The 25,339-nt window shown below is 43.6% G+C and overlaps 1 protein-coding gene across 2 annotated transcripts in view; it reads left to right on the forward strand.

The window, feature by feature from the left end:
* Positions 1-12,006, forward strand: part of slc13a1 (solute carrier family 13 member 1) — a 43,278-nt gene extending 31,272 nt beyond the window's left edge. For both annotated transcript variants that reach the window (XM_011475720.4, XM_078948332.1), the window contains exons 10-16: positions 2,830-2,928; positions 3,082-3,183; positions 3,335-3,429; positions 5,017-5,111; positions 7,841-8,002; positions 9,401-9,538; positions 9,626-12,006. In XM_011475720.4, coding sequence (XP_011474022.1) covers positions 2,830-2,928; positions 3,082-3,183; positions 3,335-3,429; positions 5,017-5,111; positions 7,841-8,002; positions 9,401-9,538; positions 9,626-9,769 — 835 coding nt within the window. In that variant the 3' untranslated portion in view covers positions 9,770-12,006. The remainder of the gene's footprint in view (positions 1-2,829; positions 2,929-3,081; positions 3,184-3,334; positions 3,430-5,016; positions 5,112-7,840; positions 8,003-9,400; positions 9,539-9,625) is intronic.
* Positions 12,007-25,339: the final 13,333 nt, after the last annotated feature.

Below are 25,339 nucleotides of genomic sequence, written 5' to 3' on the forward strand. Positions count from 1 at the left end.
CATTAAATGAAAAAATAAGTCTACACACGACTTTGAAAATAGAATTTGAAAGGGGAATGGAAGAAGCTTATGCTTATAAAAATCCAAACCCCCACTCAACAACACTCATAACAACAAAACAACAAAATTAAACAATTTGACATAATAACGCTAACATACGACAAACACCTGACGAAGACTCAAAGAATCGCCCAAATACTTCGACCAAACACCAAAAAGGTAGGAGGAAACGAGATGCATCAGCTGAAAAAAGAAATAAGAACAAAACAAACCAACAACTTTGGTAATGATCATTCCACAGTCCAAAAGAATACACATACTCCTCAATGTTACATTGCATCTTGGTACTTATTCATTAGGTATCTTTTAAACATGAACAAGATTTTTACAAGTTTCATATCATCTGATAAATGGTTCCAGAGTGTGACACCCATTACTGATATACACATCGATTTTAGGGTTGTCCTTAATTCAGGTTGATAGAATTTGTTGATTGCTCTTAATTTATATTTTTACCAGCATCTCTGTTTTGAAACAAAGATTGAAAATTAGTTGGCAGAGAATTTATTGATTTATACATAATTTGGACAACTTTAAAATCTACCAAATCCTGTAATTTTAAATTAAATGTATTAAGAAAAAGTGGATTAGTATGCTCATTATACTTAACTTCATGAACGAATGGGTGAATCCCATTAGGCATGTATCATGTCGGCGCCCATTGCTGTCTAGTTCTTCATACCTGAGACTTTTTCTTGGATGTCTGTCACTGTGATGGTTACTGGATTCTGTTCAGGGAGGTTGCTATGTTCTTTTCTCAGAGAGACCACCATTAAAGATTGCTGTTATGTGCTATCTCTTTCTCCCATATAATTTTCCAGTACTATTCGGTTTCCAGCCTTGGTGGGTCTGCTCTGCTGTTTTGACACGGTCGCAAGTTGAGTTGCAAACAGTCTATTTATCCATCTGGCTTCAATGTCTCTTGGTTATCCCTTTCGGCGTCTGCTCAAGGCTAGGAGCCTTTCCTTGGCAGTATCCAGGGCTTCAGGTATGGGCATCTGGCTGTATCTCTTAGGTATTTGCTTTTTGTATTGCACCACTTTGAGCCTCTGCCAGCTTACTCACATCCCTTCAAGCTGCCTTGATTTTGGCCTCCAATCATTGCTTTCATGGTGAGTAGTGTTTTTTTTTTTTCCCCATGGTTGCTCTTATGGCCAAACATCTCATGGATCACTGTTGCTGAAGTATAAACACGTCCATTGGTTTCTGTGATTATTGTGGTAGGAATTACCCCTCAAATTCTTCATTCAAAGTTTCCAGGAGACTTTCAGGAGGTACATCACTTAACTGTTGTAGTTGGTGTTGGGATTGCCTGTTGTTTATTCTAGACATGATCTTGTCTTCCAGGGCAGTTACTGTACTTACTCGCTCAGTGTAACAGACGTTACTGGGGCTGTGTTCCTGAGTTTGGAACACTCCTGGATGGGAGTGTGGTATAGCCTTCTCTCTGATCTGGTGTTTTGGCACACCAGGGGGGGTTGCAATTGTGTTGTACCACTTCAATCTCAAATTGTCATAAGAGCTGCTATTTTTGGATGTTGGTAAATGAGCTACTAGGTGCTCGACAGTTAGCCATGATTGGGGGTTTTGAAACATCCAGTCACTCCACATTCTCTGCATGTAACCTCTTTAAGGAGGATTACTTGAGTAGTAGCATTCCAACAGAACTTTGTTCTCACATCTAGTCCATTTCCATCTTCTTCTAATAGCCCACTTTCCATCAGGGTGTATCTGATCTTGTTTGGCCCTGCAATGTCTGTGCCGGCATAAATGTCATGTTTCATAGTCACTTATAGGTTATGAGGTAGGCAGTAGCCAGTGTTGCAATGGTATTAGCTGTCAAAAATTCAGACTGGTTAAAACAGGCAACATCTTTCCAATCTTCCATTTTCCAGTTTTGGCGAGCCTGAGCTAAATGTAGCCTCAGTTCCTTGATCTTAGTTGACAGGAGTGGCACTAGGGGTGGTCTTCTGCTAATGTAGCCCATCTGCCTCAGGGTTTGACGTGTTGTGTGTTTAGAGATTCTCTTCTGCATTCCTAAGTTATAATAAGTGCTTTTTTGAGTTACAGTTGCCTTTCCATCAGCTGGAACCACTATGGCCATTCTCTTCTGACGTCTGGCATCAAAAAGACTTTTCCGCTAACTGGATATTTCCTCTTTTTCAGACCGTTCTCTGTAAACCCTAAAGAGGGGTGTGTGTGAAAATCCCAGTAAATTAGCAGTTTCTGAATTACTCAGACCAGCCAATCTGGCACCAACAACAATAAAACATTCAAAGTCCCCAGTCTGATCCTTGGTTTAAACTGCAGCAGATTGTTTTGACCACATACCTAAATGCATTTAGTTGCTGCCATGTGATTGGCTAATTAGACATTTCAATTAATGAGCAGTTAGACAGGTGTGGCTAATAAACTGGCAAGTAATTATACATATATATAAAGATGGATGGATGGATGGATGGATGGATAGATAGATAGTAAACCTATTCACTCAGTGGTACTATTTTGATCACAATAAATCAAAAGTGTGTTATTATTGGTGTTAATAGTTAATGTGTTCAACACTGTGAATAGAAATACGTAGATCAACAGGTGTTGTAAAAAAGGGGTGGGATCACACAAGATTTCTCTTCAACCCACTCCTTTTCAATCACACTGTCTTGTTTTATCTGTCTTTTTTAAACTATTTTGTGTATGTTCATTTGTGTTTGAAATTAAGAACATTTAATTGAAATTGATTTGAGTATTTAATATTTTTCTCGCAAACAGCTTTCGCTTCCTAAGGTGCCATAAAGGACAACATTCAGAGAAAGAGATGTCAGCTAAAAAAGTGATAGAAGAGGAGTACAGTTCATTGGGAACAATGGGGTAATCAATCTGTGACACATCTATCCCTTTACTGAATATGATTCCATTATAAATGTAAACTGGGTATTTTTTACAGTACATAACATGTGACTGAATTTTAAATTAGATTTCATGAATAAATAAATGCAAACAAGAATTCATTCTCTTTCACAGGTCTCAGGAAATAGTAACTGGAGTGGTTTTTGTGTTGATGGTGTTGTTGTGGCTAACCAGGGCTCCAGGATTCTTTCCTGGGTGGGCTTCTCTTTTTCCCAAGTAAGACCCCCTCGTTTTTCCATGTTAACCTTTTTTCTGTGTTGTATTATTGCCTATTAGTTAAATTAACTTTTGTTATTTTTAATTACATTAAACGTAGTTTACAATAAATTGTGATCCTGTTAATTTGTTTTTCTGTCATGTTACAAAGGAGTCAGTCAGGTTACTTCACTGATGCCAATGTGGCTTTGCTGCTGGGCCTCCTCTTCTTCATCATACCTGCCTATGGACCTGCCAAAAAATATGGTAACTTTATGTTTAAATGACACCACTTGATCTAAAACAACAGGGCTTATGTGCCGTGAGAACTGACAGCAAAGAAAAACAATAAATTAACACCAAAATCAATTCAGCCACTTTTAATATACTTTATTCCTCGTGCCTTGACCACTAGATGGGGCAAAGTAAAATAAAAATAGAACACCAAATTAAACAACTTGGACAAACTGATTAAGAGATGTGCATTTGTGATCGGGAGGAGGGTGGACTCTCTGGGATCTGTGCTGCAGAAGAGGATGAGGGCCTTGACTCAGAGCATCCTGGACAATCCCAGACATCCTTTGCACAACACGATGTCAGGTCAGAGGAGCACACGGAGTAATAGACTCCTTTCACTGCGCTGCAGGACAGAGCGCTTTAAGAACTCATTTGTCCCTACAGCTATCAGGCTGTTTAATGAACCTGCCTGATATGAACTGATATTATTTTGTGAACTGTCTTTTTACTGTTGTTTGTTGTGTGTGGTTGTGTGTTTTGCTACCGGACACCTGAATTTCTCCTTTGGGAGATTAATAAAGTTTATATCTATCTATATCTAATAACATCTTCACTATAACACTTTTGACAGACTTTCATGTTTGGGAGCTATAGATCAAAGCTGGTCAACAAGTTAAGTCAGAAGGCACAAAAGATCCTAAGGTGGCACTAGCAGCTCAGTAATTGTTTTGAGCTAAACCGCAATTAATATTGGCAAAAATCAGAGAGGGAAGATCCTGAAGTGAAATCTTGAAGAGGGGCAAAAAGGTTCTCACACCACTGTATAAACACAGAGTGGGGCAAATAAGTATTTAGTCAGAAGAGGGGCAAAAAGGTTCTCACACCACTGTATAAACACAGAGTGGGGCAAATAAGTATTTAGTCAGCCACCAAATGTGCAAGTTCTTCCATTTTAAAGGGAAAGAGAGGACTGTTTTTCCATTATAATACCTCAACTATAAGAGACAAAATGAGAGAAATTAGAAAAAAAAAGTCCAGAAAATCACATTGCCTGATTTTTAATAATTTATTTGTAAATTATGTTGGAAAAAAAGCATTTGGTCAATAACAAAAATTCAACTCAACACTTTGTTATTTACCCTTTGTCAATGATCTCTGTCAAACATTCTCAGTAAGTCTTCACAAGGTTTTCACAAACTATTGCTGGTGTTTTGGCCCATTCTTCCATGCAGATCTCCTCTAGAGCAGTGATGTTTTGCGGCTGCTGCTGGGCAACACAGACTTTCATCTCCCGCTAAAGATTTTCATGGGGTTGAGATCTGGAGACTGGTTAAGCCACTCAACTAATTAAAAATCAGACAATGCGATTTTCTAGATTTATTCTCACTTTGTCTCTCATAGTTGAGGTTTACCTATGATAAAAATTACAGACCTCTCTCACCTTTTAAGTGGGAAATGAAATCCTAGACATAATCAACCTAATATAAGATCTACATTGTTCATAGTTTCCTATCCAGTTTTATCAGCTAAAAAAGTTTTATCAGCTATAAAAAGAGTATAAGTAAGTGTTTCTGTTGTTCTTGTTGATGTACCTGATGTTTTTCTGTCCTCACACAGAGGCAATGATTACCTGGAGTGAGTTTCAGGCTTCCATGCCATGGAAAGTTGCCCTTCTGGTTGGTGGAGGATTCGCACTTGCTGAAGGGACAAAGGTTAGATTGTTTGTTTCTCATGTCAATAAGTCCTGTCTGAGATTACCCAGATGGACGCAACCCTGCGCCTGGTGCGCAAGAAAATGGCGGGTGCAAGGCACCTTCCCAGGTTAACGTAGCTGGACACATGGTACTTCCCTGACTGTGGCTAAAAGACTGATGACTACAAAACAATGCATTGTGGGAAACGGTGTCTGACAGTCCTTGTAGTTCTAAGTGATTCTGATCAGAAACAGCTGGAGCTCAGTGAAGGAAATCTGAGTAATTTGTAACTCTTTCTGCAAATAGTGAATCACTGATGAAATACAATAATATGAGTTTATCTTTTCTTATATAAACAAAAAGGGACAACCAATTTTAAGCAGAGCTGAGGTTGCACTCCTTTCCTTTTTCCCTTTCTGGTGCCTCCTGGATGTGCAGTGCCCCTAGCGTTCCATAAGGAAACATTCCAAAACATTTCATAAGATTAACTAAACTGTTTAATTGTTCAACCATTTAATCATTCTATTGTGCAAAAGAATGACTTTCAAATAACTCAATAGCCCCTGTTCCTTGTCAGCCCTGTGGCTCTCCTCATTCTTTGTCTGGCACGGCATTCTAGATGAACTGTAAAAACGTCAACATACTCTTTTGGTTCCCACTTCTCTGCTTCTGAAACGGTTCCAAGCACGTCCAGCAGAGGTTTTTAAAACAGGGCTTATGTGCCGTGAGAACTGACAGCAAAGAAAAACAATAAATTAACACCAAAATCAATTCAGCCACTTTTAATATACTTTATTCCTCGTGCCTTGACCACTAGATGAGGCAAAGTAAAATAAAAATAGAACACCAAATTAAATACCTAAATATTTGGAACTGTTAAAAATGGACATGCCACAATGCCAGTGCTCATTGCAACAGTTAGGAGGTTTTTGTCCAAGCTAAAGTTGGTCAAATATTAATTCAGAAGCCTGTGCAAAGAAGAGAGGCTCACTGATCTCTTTCTCTTCTCTATTGAAAAAGACAACCATAAATCACAATGATTTATATGTGATTAACATCTACGGGAACATGGCCCGCAGAAAGTTACTCCTCTAAAGCCCTCATAAGGTTAGACAATTGGGGTTAGACTAAGGAAGGCTTTTTACTTTTGTTAGTTCCACCGTGCTATTTATTCTTGAACATTTTATTACTTTGTACACCAAAGTCTGCATGCTACCCTTTTCCGACTTTGAGCCCCTTCTTTTCCTTTTGCCTTTTCCCTTCAGGAGCCGCCACAGTAAATCAGTTTCCTTCATCTAACCCTGTCCTCTGCATCCTCTACTCTAACACCAGCTACCTTCATGTTGCATCCATAAACCTCCTCCTTGGTCTTCCTCTAGACCTCTTGCCTGGCAGTTCCAGACTCAGTATCCTTCTACAAATATATTCACTGTCTCTCCTCCTCTGAACCATCTCAGTCTGACCTCTCTGACCAAAACCTCTAAGATGTGCTCTCCCTCTGATGTCCTCATTCCTGTCCATCCTGGTCCCTCTAAAAGAGAACCTCAGCATCTTCATCTCTGCTACCTCCAGCTCTTCTTCTTGTCTTCTTCTGTCCTTTCCTTTCGTCTAAGCTGAAACTCATCAATCACACATCAAACCTGACACTTTTCTCCACCCATTCCAACCTGCCTGCAATTGCTCCTTTACTTCTTTTCCACTCTCTCCTTTACTCTGGACTGTTGACCTTGATTTTGAAACACTGAATCTTTCTAATAATAATAATAATAATAATAAATAAGGTTGATTTCGCCAACCTCCCAGTTGCCAGGGAGTATATAAACTGTCCGAGCAACACTCTGTGCTGCAACCACGACTTCACCCAAAACCCTTTTCTTCTTCTTCGCCCTTCTTATCTGCGTTGCTTTTTTTCTGAGTAGTGCAGCAAGCACAACATTCTGTCTTCTTTGCATCTTTCTTAGCATCAACCGTAATTCATCAAGATGCAGACCTTGTAGTCACTGTGGTGCTATCAATGCCGTGTTGAGAATTGTGCAGCATCAATGCCATCCTGCCGTTTATTTGCAGGACCCACAGAGGATGAGATTACCAGATTGATGTCTGGTCGATCGCTGGGGCCCCGGCCCTTGTCAACAGCCCTTGTCGAGTGCCTACAATGCTACCCTCCAGTGGTGGAGGGACAGCTGCACGGGGGCAGGGGATAGCTAGAAGATGGCAGTCTGAGATTGACTGATCATGACATAATTTGGGGGACCTTGGAGAACCTCTTACCTGTCAGTCACCATGCTGCTGGCTTCCTGCCACCCACTTGTCACTGTACTCCCACCATCAACCTCCAACTGTGCCTGGGCAGCCACTGAGCAATGTCAAACAATCACCTGGTCGCTGTAAAATTTTAACTTTTTCTTAAAACCTCACCGGCCACCGCAAGGCGTGTAAAAATGCGACTGCCACCCCCTTATTACAAATGCCGCAGCATGGCCACCTCCCCAATTTGCTGAAAGGGTTGCATTTAGGTAGCCTCACAGTGACGTTTTCAGATATGTGAGTGTAGTCTTATTGAGTTCTTAAAACAATCTTGATTTGATCATTTTCAAATGGTTTACTTACAGTAATCTCAGTCATTTTACATGGATTTTGATATTCATTAATATGAATATTGTCACTGCGTAAAATGATTACTTTGCATAAACTTACTTTATATGTCTTTTGCTACTTTGTGAGTTTTGTGATGTTTGTGTCTGCAGGAGTCTGGCCTGTCTTTGTGGGTGGCTGAGCTCTTGACACCATTAGGAGATTTGCCAGTTTTTGCCGTAATCACAGTGGCCTGTGTTATTGTTACCATGCTGACAGAAGTGACCAGTAATGCTGCAACCACCACCATCTTCCTCCCTATCCTCTCTCCACTGGTAGGTTTTTACTGTAAATTGTGCATATAGGCAAGCTCCATATTTTGCTAGTAAATTAAGAGTGGTCATTCCAACTTTTACAAGTTACACAAGATTTCCCCCTTTTAGTGAACTGCATGTGCATTTTACAAAAACTACAAATGTAAGGTTGGGATGGAAAAGTCATTGTCAAGTTAGTTCTTGAACTAAACTGATCCTGTTCCCATAACTCTGCGATCGGCGTGTGCTTACTGTAAACAAAAAAGTGTCTCTGTATTTGTTTCAGCTATTTCACTTCTTTCATTTTCTGATTGTTTTCTCTTTTTAAAGCCTTTGCAACCTGCAAGGTGTGACAATCTTGCTCGTGAATACTTCATATGCATGTGACATATTTTATCTCACTTGCATGCAAAATTCTGTAAATGCAGCTTTTGTTTAAAGTAGAAGTCAGCGTTTTTTGGACCCAAGAATTTCCACAGGGTGAATGTTCAATCACACAATTTAAACACACCTTGAATTCAAACATACCCCACTGTAATACCACTGTTTAAAATTCACATCACTAATATTTTCCAACGATCCCATTCATTCATTCACTCAGTCCAAAACTTTTTAAACAGCCTTTATTTATTTTTACTTCTTTTGTCCAGCAGCTGAGCAAACAGATTTTACTGTTAAAATAGGGGTTATGTAGTTTCGGAGAAAAAAAAAGTATATTTGCATAAACCCATTTTATATTTGAGGCTAAACTTTCAATTTAATAAAATTGGAGTAGGTGATGTGGGAGGCATGGGTACAAGAAAAGAAGAGGGATAAAATAGAGGATGTCTGCAGAAACGCAGAAGAGGCACCTCTTTGCTTGAGATTTATCATTATTACTTTGACATGTTGATGTTTACAAAGGGCTAGGCTTGACCACAGACACAATCCTCCATACACTCAAACCATGTATTTTTAATGTTTGGAGACACAGTAGAATATAGAATGGCTACTGTTGGGAAACAGTTGCTCAAAACTGCCTGACTGAATATGAGATAGAGCAAGAGCTGACTTTACTCACAAAGGATGTTTGATAATAAAAAAAATGATTAAACCTTACCTTTATTCTTCTACTGTATGTGCTGCTTGTACTTTAATGGTCGATCTAAACAGTGTAAGTGGTTTTCCACTTCGACAAACTTATACGTTTTCCAAGTGTAACACAATTCTGGATTTCATATCCAGTATATTGTGTTTTTTACACCTTTTTGTTCAAATTTTTTTTTATTAATATTTATTTTTTACTCAGTTACGAAGCAGTTAAATATTTAAATGGAATTAACATTTACCATGAATAGCAATAGCTTGGCATCTGACAAAGTTTATTTTCCTTCAGATTGGTTCAATCGCTTAATTAAATGTGTCACTGTCACTTTTCAGGCCGAGGCTATCCATGTGAATCCACTGTACATCCTTATCCCAACCACTCTGTGCACATCCTTCTCATTCCTGCTGCCTGTGTCAAATCCACCCAATGCTGTGGTGTATGCCTATGGACACATCACTATCATGGATATGGTGGGTCCTTCAGTACCAATTACAATCAAGACATTTTTTTCTGCATTTGATGGAACAAAGTTGGTCATTTTATTGCTGCTGTTGCAGGTGAAGGCTGGGCTTGGTGTCAATGTCATTGGACTACTTTCTGTCCTCTTGGCTGTGGGGACATGGGGAATTCCTCTCTTCTCTTTGGATTCATACCCTGATTGGGCACCAGTTCTTCCCAATTTTAACTCCACAACACCCTGAAGATAGGGACAGGATTTTTTGGTGTGTGCGTGTGTGTGTGTGTGTGTGTGGGTGTGCGCGCGTGTGTGTGGCTCAGAAACGTCAAATATAATCTGCTCTTATCACTGTTTTCTAAAGACTGGTTTTGCCAGTAAATATTTAAACTTCCAAACTTAGTTGACTTTATTCAATAAGGAATTGCTTTAACTTCAAACAAATAAAAAAAACATTAATTTATTTTAGTATTTTCCTGTTTTTTTGTATGTTCTTTATGATCAGTGCAAGTAAGGAATGTTTGCTATACGACAAAATGCTTACTAAATAAATGACCAAATACCAATACTGTAAATCCCAAACTAAAATAAAGTGGTTTTAGTTTGAGACCTGTGGAATGAAAACATCTGGAACAGCTTTTTTCCTTGGTAAAATGAGTAAATTTTCAGTATTTGTTGAAGAAATCTAGCCTAATTTGTTTGTTGTGCAGTGTGGCAGCGCGACATGTCCTCTGAATGGAAGACAACCAGACTACCAACCATATTTATGGATTTACAACAGCCCATTCTTGATACAAGTGAATTAAATACACAGATGTTGCTGTTACCTTTTAAACAACCCCCAATCAAACAAAAACAATAAAAAAATAGTACCTTAAATACATAATAAAACCACAAATATTATACAGATTCCTTAAAGCCAATTTTAATTGACTATATATACACCAAGAATGGTTGCCATTAGCAATAAAATGTAGCTTAAGCCTGTCACTGTGCACCTTTAGACAATGTTCATGAGTCAAAAGTCTACAGGTCATGTTTGGGAGGGGCTTCATCTTTCCACCACAAGAAAATAAGACAAAGTGCAATTATAGAAGAAAACGTTGTGTTTGACATTGTTAGGAATAAGAAACATTGGCAGGAATAACTTCATAGCTTTGCTGGACAATGACAGGGATGATAGTAAACTTTATAAAAGAACGTAGTGTGGTTTCTATTTTGAGTACAACACAACATTTTATGAATGTATACATGTTTGAATATATTACCACTAATTCGAACTTGAAATGTGCAAATTCTTAATTATGGCTTTTTGTTGAGTTCATCAAAATGCTGTTTTAGTATCTTTTTCATTAGACAAGGCCAGAAACAGCTTGTAATTCTTCAAAGACCCGCTAAGATCAAATCATGCATCTGGTTTGTTTATTGTGTTCTTATGGCATTTTTCTCTTGTTGAAGTACACATTTACAGAAAATTAAGCATACCATTCTGTTTCTGAGTATTTCTCTGTTCAAATCATTGTGAATCAGGAGCAAATCCAAAAATGCTGTTTTAAAACGCTTGTAGCAGTGATGTAGGGGCTACAATCGGCAAGCCACAGCTTTCCTGCTCCGCTCCATTCCGTTGTATCCACTTGCAGACAAATAGATCCCTATACATCTTTGTTTTCCTGTTTGTTTTTCTGACCTGGCATCTGATTTAAAACTAGTTCCAATATTGCTCACCATTTTTACTTACAGCCCCTCACAGCCCCATTCTAACATTGTCAGTGCAACAAAAATGGTGAGCAATTTCAGAGCTATCCAGCTATGCAGTTTTGAGCCAGATGCCAGCTCTGATGAGAGAAAAATGAAGATGTAGATGAATCTTTTTGTGTACAGGTTGATGCATCAGAATGGAGCAGAGCAGGAAGCTTGTGGCTTGCCGTAGCAGTTTCTACATCATTGCAACAAAATTTTTACAACAGCATTTTTGCATCTGCTCCTATTTCACAACAGTTTGATTAAAGAAATACTACAAAATACAATTTTGTGCTTGGTCCCTCTTTCTATTGTTAAAGTGTTCCAAGTGTTTTTGTTTTTATATGATTATGATGTTTTAGCCAAAATCAAAAAACTTTTGTGGGGACATAGTTTCTGCAGAGCGGCAGGAGTACATTATGAATAAACCTGTGAGATGTGGGTGGGAGCAAGCCTGCCGCCATTTCCCATCATAAATGTGTTTACATGCTCTCCCGCTAGCTTACAGCCCCTCACAACCCTAGCATAAAATGGATAGCATGTAAACAGATTGAGCTGAATTTCTAAAAAGCTACTGCTGCTCTGCAGAAACTATGTCCTAGAAAAATGACACAGGTTTTTGACACGTTTACAACAGGTCAAAAGATGATCGGAGTGGGACTTTAACTGCAATTTTTGTATTGTTAATTTTGACTCTAGTTAATTTCAAATGTGGAAATAAATGTATCAAACAACAACCAAAAACGGATCTATATTTCTTTCTTCCTGCGAAAATGTCTGTCTATGTATGTACGTCAGTAAAGTGCTCCAAAATAACAAAAACTTTGTGGCTGCTGAGAAGGTAAAGTGGGTTAACAGGAGTTGGAGCTTTGCCTCCCCTTCTGGTCACCAGCGGGAGCCATCTCTGGATTGCTCCCCCACGCTACATCTCCCAGTCACCCCAGTGTGGAGTCCCCAGATTCTGCTCACCTGACTCTCATTGACAATCAACCACCTGAGTCTTAAGCAGCGCACTGATCCTTGCTTAGTGTGAAGTATTGTTTGTGGCTTGTCAGCCTGGATGACAAAGCATTTATTTATTTTTTTTGTCCTGTCCAACAGCTGGGCAGGCAGATGAGAGCTGAGGGCCTCTTGTGTTGGACATATTTTACTTTGACAACAGGGGTTATTAATCTTCAGACAAACCAAAGGTATGTCTGAATAAACCCCTTTTGTAATTGAGGCCAAACTTTATTCATTTCTATCATATTTGAAAATCTTTTGTGTTGGACCGGACGGAAAAGGAAAGGAGGGAAGAAGAGAGAGGGACGTTAGAGAGAGAGGGGATAGGAGGGTGATAATAGGAGGGGGGGGTAAAACCATGAAGCAGCATAAAGCAATAAGTTGCTGGATGTTTATCATTATGGTAAGGTACAGATGTAATACAAATCTCAAAGGGCGGGGCCTGTCCACACACACACTCAAATGTTATAAACACACCTGCTAGCTGCAATAATGTCCACATGTCAACATGTACACAAAACAGATAGTGTTCACACATGCATACTTATACCTTAAAACCAACTAGTGTGAAATATTTCATTCTATCACGCAAACTATTAGTGCAAAGGTGAGCTAACACCTGTGCTCAATTGAGTGTTTATGTGAAGGACAGGTGGATCTGCATCCCTACAGATGTTTCCCTTCAGCACTTCCATGCACTTATCTGATAATTCATGCCAGTTCCACTTGTTCAGTTTGCAGCAAGCGAGCACATGCACACAATGTTCCTGTATATAAAGAACCAAGTAGATGCATAATCAAAACGTGTAAAAGTAAAATAAAATATGTAATCATTTCAAAAACTCTCCCTTTCACCTGGCTGTGGATCCTGTCTCCGGCTCGACTCGCGCCCCTGGCCGTCCCCCCAACTCCATCTGGATCAGTGATTCTCAAATAGTGGGGCGCACCGATGCGATGCCAGGGGGGGCGCGCAGTAGTGGCAGTTTTAAGCACAGGTAATACGGGCAATTGTACGAGGCGCAAATTTTACGTGGGGGCGGTGACAGCGGCATAGTGCTTTGAAAAAAATCTGGTCCACTATTAGTTTCCTATTATCTGTTCTATCACAAAGTTTGCAACAGCCTGAAATTGTGAATTCCCGTCTCCTGTCACGAGCGGCGGCATGTGTGAGGAAGAGAGGGGAGGGGAGGTGGGCTAAGGCTGATAGGTGGAACGGGGCATGCGGAGCGCTGCAAGCGCTGCCTGGATTATGCAACACCAGGATCATCACGTGCCTTTAGATTAATCAGCTCATGCTAATAATGTCATTCTTAACTATTGTAGACATTTTGATGACGTGTCTTTATTTTCCATACATGTATCTTTGTCTGCCTGTGGTTTAGTTGGTGTCAGTATTTGACATACAGACAGCAGGTAATGCAGGAAAACTGCTGCACTTTATGAGATCATACATAAACAATCCATAATTTAGAGAAAAAAAATCAGCACAAGGTTTTTTGTATTTCTTCTGACTAAAAACATTGAATATATTGGTGCTGCTGTGTTAATGTTTCAGACCAATTTACATTTAATATTATTTATTGATTGAATTATTTTTCTCAGCATCAAATGGTTCAGTTGGTCAAAATGTTTCTAGTTTGAATAAGGAATGTTTTATTTTTTTTATTTCAGGCACTTTAAGCTTCTTTTCTGTTTTAAACTATAACTGGGTTTCTGTGGTAAAATAAAGTTAATATTTGTTGAAAGTGGATTTATGTTGTTGTGTTCTTTTGTTATTGTCAGAAGATACAGTTTTAGGTATACTTACACAATTTTTATAGATACTAACCTAATATATTGTCACCGTGCGAGTGTGTGTGTGGGGTTATGGGGGGTTGGGGGGGCGCAAATCATTTTCTTTTTCTTAGGGGGGCCTGGCAAAAAATAATTAAGAAGCACTGATCTGGATGAAGCACGTCTGCTGGACTTTAAATATCTAGTTGTAGCGTTAGATAAGTTAATTCTTCTCTAGGAGTTCTGGTAATCGCCTGTCCGTCCTGGGGGAGGATCCCTCCTTCATGTGGGCACCCCTGAGGTTTCTTTGTTTTTTCCGGAATCCGTTTTTTTTAGGAGTTTTTCCTTACCGCAAAAGGGAGGTCTAAGGGCAGGGATGCCAGTTTAGTTTAGTCAGTTTGTTAGTTCAATTTAGTATTTTCCTGTTGAATTCTATGTATTCATGATCCTTTTCATTTTATGTTTAACTTTTTCAATTACCGATACGAACCCCATCAAGACGACTGTTGTTGTGAATTTGGGATATACAAATAAAACTGAATTGAGATTGGATGTTGATGTTGGGAAAACCTAGGCACGCTGCCGATGCTGGCTCTAGGTTCACGCCATGAAATGGGTGGCAACCACAGGAAGCGAAGGCCAGTGCATCTGAGATAGAGTCCTCTTACTTCTGGGTTGGAAAAGAGTTCATGAAAATAATGTGTATTTCATAAATACATTTTTCTTTAGTGTGCTAAAGGTAATACAGATCTTATTTATGGGTATGGTTTACTCTGAAAGGCTTAAGAAAAGCATGATAAAATATCAAGATTTTTTAAAAAGGTCTTATATGCATTTACCGATCCATCCATCCATCCATCTTCCTCCGCTTATTCTGGTCTGGGTCTCGGGGGCAGCAGTCTAAGCAAAGATGCCCAGACTTCCCTCGCCCCAGCCACTTCCTCCAGCTCCTCTGGGGGGACCCCGAGGCATTTCCAGGTCAGCCGACAGACAAAGTCTCTCCAGCATGTCCTGGGTCTTCTCCGGGCCTCCGCCCAGGGGGAAATGCCCAGAACACCTCCCCAGGGAGGCGTCCAGGAGGCATCCGGACTAGATGCCCGAGCCACCTCAACTGGCTCCTTTTGATGTGGAGGAGAAGAGGCTGTACTCCGAGCTCTCCGCAGGTGACCGAGCTCCTCCCCCTACCTATAAGGGAGCGCCCAGCCACCCCACGGAGGAAGCTCATTTCAGCCGCTTGTATTCAGGACCTCGTTCTTTCGGTCATGACCCAGAGCTCATGACCATAGGTAAGGATTTGTTGAGTATTACCGGTAAATTGAGAGCTTTGCTTCCTGGATCAGTTCTCTCTTTACTACAACGGACCGAAACAGCGACTGCATAACTACAGACGCTGCTCCGATCCACCTGTCGATCTCACGCTCTGGTCTTCCCTCACTCATGAACAAGACCCCCAGATATTTAAACTCCTCCACCTGGGGTAGGGACACTCCACCCACCGAGAGATGGCAAACTACCTTTCTCCAGTGGAGAACCATGGCCTCAGATTTAGCGGTGCTGACCCTCATTCCAGCCGCTTCACACTTGGCCGCAAACCACCCCAATGCACGATGGAGGTCCTGGCTCAATGAAGCCAACAGGACAACATCATCTGCAAAGAGCAGAGAGGAAATTCTGTGGTCCCCAAACCAGCCCCTCCTGCGCCTAGAAATTCTGTCCATAAAAACTATGAACAGAACCGATTATAAAGGAAACAGGTTGGACTTACTGCCGGCTATGTGAACCAAGCTCTTACTCCGGTCATACAGAGACCGAACAGCCCTCAGTAAGGCTCCCCGGGCCCCATACTCCCAGAGCACCCTCCAATTCAATTCAATTCAATTCAATTCAATTCAATTCAATTCAATTCAATTTTATTTGTATAGCCCAAAATCACAACAACAGTGGGCTTCGAAGTAAAACATGAAATCAAAAGGATCACGAATACAAAGAGTTAAATAGAAAAATACTAAAATGAACTAACAAACTGACTAAGCTATACTGGCATCCCTGCCCTTAGACCCCCCTTCGCGGTAAGGAAAAACTCCCAAAAAAAACGGATTCCAGAAAAAACGAAGAAACCTCAGGGGTGCCCACATGAAGGAGGGATCCTCCCCCAGGACGGACAGGCGATTTACCAGAACTCTTAGAGAAGAATTAACTTATCTAAATCTACAACTACATATATAAAAGACCAGCAGACGAGCTTCATCCAGCCGTGGTTGTGGGGACAGTCAAAGAGGCGAGTCGAGCCGGAGACAGGAACCACAGCCAGGTGTAGGAGCAGGAGCAGAGACGAGGTACACGGCCAGGTACAGAGCAGAGACGAGCCAGAGATGAGCCAGAGGCAGGATCCACAGCCAGGTGTAGGAGCAGGAGCAGAGACGAGGTACTCGGTCAGGTACAGAGCAGAGACGAGCCAGAGATGAGCCAGAGGCAGGATCCACAGCCAGGTGTAGGAGCAGGAGCAAAGGCGAGGTAAACGGTCAGGTACTGGAGCACGGATGAGCCAACTGGAATCTGGAAGCACTCCCACTCCCCAGGAGGGGAGAGGAAAAGAGGGACAATACATGAATCGCACTGTACCAGACAGAGGCATGGAGAACTAAATGATAAATTATGATCAAGAATAGAGGAGTGGAAGGGTAGAAGTAAAAAAGGAAAGAGGACAGAACCCCAGTGCACCATAGTTACCCCAGCTTCAACTTCTAGCAGCCTTTTAAAAGAAATAGTTATTAAGTTTAATTTAAACAAATTAACATTAAGTTAAATAATCTCTGAATACTAACTAGTCTGACAATAAGCCTGTCCAAAGAGGAATGTTTTAAGTCTAACTTTGAATGTAGAAACTGAGTCGGCCTCTCTTACATGAGCTGGGAGTTTATTCCATAAAACAGGGGCTTGGTGGCTAAACGCTCTACCTCCAACCATACTTTTACTAATTCTAGGAACCTCAAGCAGTCCTGCATTTTGCGAGCGAAGTGTTCTCATTGGATGGTAAGGGACTATGAGGTCCTTAATATAGGACGGGGCCATTCCATGTAAGGCCTTATAGGTTAACAGGAGATTCTTGAACTTGATTCTGGAATCAACTGGGAGCCAATGGAGCGAAACTAACACAGGAGTGATGTGATCTCTTCTGCTGGTTCCAGCTAACAATCTAGCTGCTGCGTTCTGAACAAGCTGGAGACTTCTTAAGGAACTCTTAGGACACGCTGCTAACAAGGAGTTACAGTAATCCAGCCTCGACGTAACAAATGCATGGATGAGTTTTTCAGCATCACTCTTAGAAAGTATATTTCTGATCTTAGCAATATTCCGCAGGTGAAAAAAGGCAGTTCTGCACGCCTGAGATATGTGAGCCTTAAATGATAAATCCTGGTCAAGTAAAACCCCAAGGTCTCTAACTGTGGAATTGGGGGCTATACTTATGCCATCCGGGGAGACTATCTGAGCAGACAGAGCATCTCTGAGGTTTTTAGGACCAAGTATAATGACCTCAGTTTTTTCTGGGTTCAAGAGGAGGTAATTAATTGTCATCCAGGTCTTGATGTCATTGATGCAGGCGTTCAGTTTCTCTATCTGGTCATTCTGGTCAGGCTTCATGGATAAATACAACTGCGTATCGTCGGCATAACAATGAAAATTACTGCTGTGTTTCCTGATTATGTTTCCTAGGGGTAGCATATAAAGCGTAAACAGGATCGGTCCCAAGACTGAGCCCTGTGGGACCCCATAGTTGACTCGAGTGCACTGAGAGGACTGTCCATTTACATTAACAAACTGATACCTATCGGACAGATAGGATTTAAACCACTGGAGAGCAGATCCTCTGATCCCTATGTCCTGCTCTAATCTATGGAGTAAAATACCGCGGTCGATAGTGTCAAAGGCTGCACTGAGGTCCAACAGGACCAGAATAGAAAGTATCCCTTTTCTGAGGCCAATAACAAGTCATTAGAGACTCTAACTAGTGCAGTTTCCGTACTGTGGTGAGGTCTAAACCCCGACTGAAAGTCTTCAAAGTGGCTGTTGTCCTGTAGGTGGCAGTAAAGCTGCTTAACTACAACTCTTTCTAGGATTTTTGAAATAAAGGGCAGGTTTGATATCGGTCTATAGCTGGCCAAGATGCTAGGATCCAAACTGGGCTTTTTCAGAAGAGGTTTAACAACTGCATATTTAAAAGACTGTGGCACGTAACCCGTTTCCAGAGAGGCATTTATCATTGTTAATATGGGATCATTAATTAGGGGAAAAGTTTCTTTAAAAAGTCTGGTGGGAATTGGATCTAACAGACACGTTGAGGATTTGGAGGACGTAATAATTGATGTTATTTCCGCTTGATCCACAGCAGTGAAGCAGTCCAATGTTACAGAGGTGTCATGATTTCACAAGGATGAGGAACCCAGATGCTGCAACCCAGAAGGAAGACCGGTAAGTGGAGGATGAGAATGGATTTATTGTTTGCTCCAGATGTGAAGATGGCTGGTTTGAGGAGTGTCCAGGTTAGACGTGGCTGTGGCGTGGCTGGAGGGTCTTGAAGCGGTTAGCGGCTGCCGAGAGTTTCCGTGCTCCTGAGGCGTAGAATGGAAGGTCCGTGCTGCCGTCACTCGTGAGCGGTAGGATCCTGAGACAGGGAGCAAAGAATTAGTTAGAGCCAGAGACTTGGAACAAAGCTGTAACGAGGCTAGAACCAGAGCAGTCACCATAAGGGGTAACAAACTGGCGTCGAGTAGTGGCGTTGATCTCCTTTTGAATCCACAGAAGATGATGAGGAGAGTGATGGCAGCTGGTGGCAATCAGGAACATTAGGGCAGAGCTGGAGGGGGGAGGAGACCGCCAGGCACCGTGACAGTACCCCCCCCTCAACGACCGCCTCCAGGCGGTCCGGGACGCCGATCCGGGTGGGCACGGAAAAAGTCAGCAAGGTGGGCACGGTCCAGGATCAGGGAACGGGAGACCCAAGAGCGTTCCTCCGGACCGTAACCCTCCCAATCCACGAGGAACTGGTGGCCGCGACCCCGGCGGCGGACATCCAAAATCCGACTGACCGTATAAGCCGGGGCACCATCGATGAGCCGGGCGGGTGGAGGGGAGGCGGATGGCGGGCAAAGCGCGCTGTCAACGACAGGCTTGACCTGAGAGACATGAAAGGTGGGATGGACTTTGAGAGCCGCTGGGAGGCGGAGGCGGACACAGGTGGGATTGATGACCTTTTCCACAGTATAGGGACCGATGAAGCGGGGGGCGAGCTTGCGGGAGGTGGCCTGAAGAGGAATATTACGGGATGACAACCAGACTTTCTGACCAGGGTGATATGTAGGACCCACCACACGATGACGGTTGGCCGTACGGCGATTGGTCTCCTTAGTCTGGAGCAGAGCAGCCTTGGTCTGATGCCAGATGCTCTGGCATCGGCGGAGATGGTCCTGAACAGAGGGGACAGCGAGGTCTAACTCGTGGGAAGGAAACAGCGGAGGCGGGAACCCCAGAGCAGCCTCGAACGGGGACAGGCCTGTGGCAGAAGAGGGGTGAGTGTTGTGCGCATATTCGGCCCAAACCAGATACCTGGACCAGTCAGAGGAGTTCCGGTCGGCGAGACAACGCAGTGATGTTTCGAGCTCCTGGTTAGCTCTTTCAGCTTGGCCGTTAGATTGGGGATGATAGCCTGAGGACAGGCTGACTGTGGCCCCCAAGGCCCCACAGAAAGCCTTCCAAACCTGGGAGACAAACTGGGGGCCCCGATCCGAGACAATGTCCACAGGAATACCATGGTGACGGAATACATGCTGGACCAGGATCTCCGTGGTTTCGGTGGCCGTGGGCAACTGTGGGAGCGGGATGAAAAGGACAAATTTAGAGAAGCGGTCTATGACGGTGAGGACGACCGTGTTTCCCTGAGAAGGAGGGAGACCGGTTACAAAGTCCAGGGCAATGTGGGACCAAGGACGCCCGGGAGTGGACAGCGGATGGAGGAGACCAGACGGTGGTGAGTTGGAGGTCTTGGAGCGGGCGCAGGTGGTACAGGCAGCCACATACTCCTTAACGTCCTTAGTCATGGAGGGCCAGAAAAAACGCCGACGGAGGAGGCAGAGATTCCTGGTGACCCCGCCGTGACAGGCAAGACGTGAGGCGTGGGCCCACGTGATGACGTCGGACCTGAGAGATCGGGGTACATAAAGTGTTCCGTCAGGAGGTTCTGGGTGATTGGGTTCCTCACCTTGAGCTTGCATCACTTTATTCTCAATGTCCCAGGTAACGTTTCCAACGATGCAGGTGGAGGGAATGATGGGGTTCGTGGTGCCGTCCTGGTCATCAGAGGAGCAGTACTTCCGTGAGAGGGCGCCGGGCTTAATATTGCGGCTTCCTGGTCTGTAGGTTATGGTGAAATTGAAACGGTCAAAGAACAGGCACCAGCGGGCTTGATGGGAATTCAGTCTCTTGGCGGAGCGAAGATATGAAAGGTTCCTGTGATCAGTCCAGACAATAAATGGATGAACCGCACCCTCCAGCCAGTGTCGCCATTCTTCCAATGCTAATTTAATAGCGAGAAGTTCACGGTTGCCCACATCATAGTTGCGCTCAGCAGGGGTCAGTTTCTTAGAAAAGAAAGCGCAGGGCTTCAATTTGTTGGAGGACTCTTCCCGCTGAGATAATACTGCCCCGACGCCTGAGTCGGAGGCGTCAACCTCGACCACGAATTGTCTAGCTGGGTCGGGTTGTATTAGTATGGGGGCTGTAACGAAGAGGTTCTTGAGAGTGTCAAAAGCTTCTTGGGCATCCGAGTTCCATTGGTAGGCCCGAACAGTGGAAGTGAGTCGCGTGAGGGGAGCCGCGATGGAGCTGTAATTTCTAATAAACCGCCTATAGAAATTAGCGAACCCTAAAAATTGCTGAAGTTTCTTACGCGTGGTAGGGGGTTCCCACTTGGAGACAGCCTCGATTTTAGCGGGGTCGGGTCGAATGCTACCTGCCTCGAAGATGTACCCTAAGAAGGGGACGACGGTGGAATGAAACAGACATTTTTCGGCTTTGACAAAAAGCTGATTTTCAGACAATCGTTGGAGTACCTGACGAACGTGGTTTCTGTGCTGATCAGGATGTTTAGAGTAGATCAGTATGTCGTCAAGGTAGACAAAAACGAAGCGGTCGATAAAGTCCCGTAGAACGTCGTTTATGAGGCGCTGGAACACGGCAGGAGCGTTTGTTAACCCGAATGGCATGACGAGATACTCATAATGACCGAGAGGAGTTTTGAAAGCGGTTTTCCATTCATCACCCTCCTTGACCCGTACGAGATGATAAGCATTTCGTAGGTCAAGCTTGGAAAAGATACGGGCCTCCTGAATCGAGTCAAAGACAGAGCTGATGAGCGGAAGGGAATACTTGTCTTTTACCGTGATCTGATTTAGTTCTCGATAATCTACGCACGGTCGGAGGGTTTTGTCCTTCTTCTCGACAAAAAAAAACCCTGCACCGACAGGGGAGGAAGAAGGACGAATGTGCCCCGAGGAAAGTGCCTCTTGAATGTAAACCTCCATAGCGGCTTTCTCGGGGCCAGAGAGATTGAACAGCCTACTTTTAGGGAGAGGAGCGCCGTCCAATAAAGTGATTGAACAGTCGTAAGGCCGGTGGGGAGGTAAGGCACCAGCCTTAACTTTGCTGAAAACGGTGTGAAGATCGTGGTAGCAACTAGGCACGTTAGACAGATCGATCTCCTCAGGAGATTTAACGGAGGCAGAATTAGCGGGTGGAACAGCGGATTGCAAACAGTTAGCGAGGCAGAACTCGCTCCAACCAATAATACGACGATGGACCCAATCAAATTGTGGGTTTTGGTGACGAAGCCAAGAGTACCCCAGAATAATGGGGTTCTGGGGGGTTTGAGTTACGAAGAACCGGGCGAGTTCTCTATGATTACCAGAAGTAATTAATAACACCGGTTCCGTACAGTGAGTAATCACCGAAAGGTGTTGACCCCCCAACCCAGCGGCTCTAATAAGGGAAGGAAGGGACTCTGTAGGCAGGGACAGGCGAGTAACTAGGCTGTGATCTATAAGATTCTGTTCAGCGCCGGAGTCAATCAAAGCGTGGAGATCCAGAGTTTCAGAAACATGACTTAACTTGACAGGAATGCGGAGAAAATCTTTAGAAGATGACAAGACTTGACCCGCCCGCGGCCTGTCCTCTAGCGGGGGGTTTTGGAGTTTAAACGCAGGCTACATTGGTGTACCTGGTGTCCTGGTTTTCCGCAGTAAAAGCATGCCCCTTCGATCCGGCGTCGCTGCCTCTCCTCTGCGGAAAGCTTGGAGTGTCCAATCTGCATGGGCTCGTCGGTCTGACTGCGAGAGGTTTCAGACTGGGTTATAGGAGAAATGTGTGCCGCCGTACCTTGTGGTGGATTAGCAGGACTTCTGCGTGGAGGCTGAGGTCTTTCATGCTGTCGTTCACGTAAGCGGGTGTCCGAACGGAGAGCCGCCGTGACGAGCTCCTCAAAAGAGTGGGTTTCTGGTTGCGAACACAGGTGGTCCTTAATGACTTCATTTAAAGACTGATAGAAGACCCCTCTCAATGCTGGATCCGTCCAGCCGGCTTCCACCGCCAGGATTCTGAAGTCTATGACGTGGTCGCTCACTGAGCGACTTCGCTGCTTAAGAGCCAGAAGCTTTCGTGAGGCTTCCTCCCGCTTACGGGGTTGGTCAAAAACCAGCCTGAATTCATTAATGAAGTGCTCGTACGATAGGTGGGTAACAGGATTGGCGGCCAGGAAAGCCTGAGCCCACTGCAGCGCTTTATTGCGGAGTGAGTTTATGATCAGGGTAATCTTGCTGAGGTCGGAGTCATAATACCTCGGGGCTTGCTGGAGCAGGAGACTACATTGCAGCAGGAACCCTCCACAAGCTTCGACGTCGCCGAAGAATGGTTCCGGCTGCAGTCGGTAGTTTTCAGGTGACGGACCGGAAGCGGAAACTGTGGCGATGCTGGAAGCGGGAGGTGATGGTGCGGGGGTAGCCCCCTGGACAGTTAAATTCATCAAAGTTTGCGTTAGACCATCCAGGCGCCGAAAAAGTTCCTGTTGGGCAGAGGATACTTGCGACAGAGCGTCGGCTTGGCGGCCCAGGGCGATGCCTTGCTGGCTGACGGCAAAACGAAGTCCCTCTGGATCAGCTGGGTCCGGAAGTTGGCCAGTTTGTTCTGTCATGATTTCACAAGGATGAGGAACCCAGATGCTGCAACCCAGAAGGAAGACCGGTAAGTGGAGGATGAGAATGGATTTATTGTTTGCTCCAGATGTGAAGATGGCTGGTTTGAGGAGTGTCCAGGTTAGACGTGGCTGTGGCGTGGCTGGAGGGTCTTGAAGCGGTTAGCGGCTGCCGAGAGTTTCCGTGCTCCTGAGGCGTAGAATGGAAGGTCCGTGCTGCCGTCACTCGTGAGCGGTAGGATCCTGAGACAGGGAGCAAAGAATTAGTTAGAGCCAGAGACTTGGAACAAAGCTGTAACGAGGCTAGAACCAGAGCAGTCACCATAAGGGGTAACAAACTGGCGTCGAGTAGTGGCGTTGATCTCCTTTTGAATCCACAGAAGATGATGAGGAGAGTGATGGCAGCTGGTGGCAATCAGGAACATTAGGGCAGAGCTGGAGGGGGGAGGAGACCGCCAGGCACCGTGACAAGAGGTTTCTATGGATGCCTCCATTTCTACCGCTTCAGCCTGTTCTGGGCTGATAGTAGGAATAACTTGATTTAACTTATGTCTCATATTTGAGATTTTACTATCGAAAAATGTAAGAAAATCATCAGAGCTGAGAGAAACAGAAATATGTGGTTCTACTGAGCTCTGACTGCGAGTTAATTTAGCAATAGTGCTAAAAAGAAATCTTGGATTATTTCCATTTTCTGATATTAAGGTTGAATAGTACTGGCTTCTAGCTCTACGCAGAGCTTTTTTATAATTTAATAGGCTATGTTTCCAGATATCCAGAGACTGCTCTTTCCAACTTACGGGTTTCTTGTTTAAGAGAACGAGTTTCAGCGTTAAACCACGGTGCTACTAGGTTTTGTCTGACGAACTTAGGTTTCAAGGGGGCAACAACATCGAGTGTACTCCTGAGGGCTTGTAAGGCATCATTAACAAAGTGGTCATTTATACTAGGACTGATACTATGGGAGCTGGTCTCAGAGTATTTTCTCAGAATATCACTAAGTACTGGCTGAACTGTGTGTTTAAACTCAGACACAGAACGGTCAGTTAAGGTTCTTCTAAGCTGTTTCTTATTCACTGGGGCAGAAGGATGTTCCAGTGTAAACTGGAAGGTAATCATAAAGTGATCGGAAATGATGGGGTTAAGAGGAAGGACACTCAGCTGGCTGATCTCTATCCCATGGGTTAGAACAAGATCCAGGGTGTGCTTATGACAGTGAGTGGGTTCATTCACACTTTGGGTGAAACCAACATCATCTAATAAAGCTGCAAAAGCCTTTCCTAGGCAGTCACTGGGGTCATCAACATGAATATTAAAATCCCCTAATATTATAATTTGATCAGATTCTAAGACAATAGTCGATAGGAAGTCTAACACAAGACTACACTTAACACACCTACCGCTATCTTCACTAAAGGAGGCAGGGTCATCACTAAACATATGGCACATGGGGCAGCAGAGAGGAGGAGAGGCGGAAGGAGTAGTGGCCATGCTAGGTTCTAAGCTAAGGCTAGCGGTGTTTAGGTAAAGAGAAGTGGTCTATTTAGCAAAATGAGAAAGTGAACAGCAAGCGGTTTAACAGTGGTGAATTCGCTAATAAAAGGTACTAGATGTGAATATTAACCCAGATAACCCTTAGAGTAAGCAATAATAGTAAGGCTAATGCCAAACAAGAGGACAGCAGTCACACACGACTAGCACTGGGAATCCTCCACAGGATACCACGGGGGACGCGGTTGCATGCCTTCTCCAAATCTACAAAACACATATGGACTGGATGAGTAAACTCCCACAATCCCTCCAGCATCCTGAAGAGCGTATATAGCTGCTACACTGTTCCACGACCAGGACAAAAAACCGCACTGTTGTTCCTGAATCTGAGGTTCAACTATCGGACGGACTCTCCTCTCCAGTACCCTGACATAGACTTTCCCAGGGAGGCTCAAGAGTGTAATTCCCCGGTAGTTAGAACACACCCTCTGGTCCTCCTTCTTATAGAGGGGAACCACCATCCCTGTCTGCCAGTCCAGTGGTACAGTTCCTGACTGCCACGTAATGCTGTAG

Source organism: Oryzias latipes, chromosome 6 (assembly GCF_053564925.1).
Source record: "Oryzias latipes strain Hd-rR chromosome 6, Olatipes_Hd-rR_3.1".
In the NCBI taxonomy this organism is placed as follows: Eukaryota; Metazoa; Chordata; class Actinopteri; order Beloniformes; family Adrianichthyidae; genus Oryzias; species Oryzias latipes.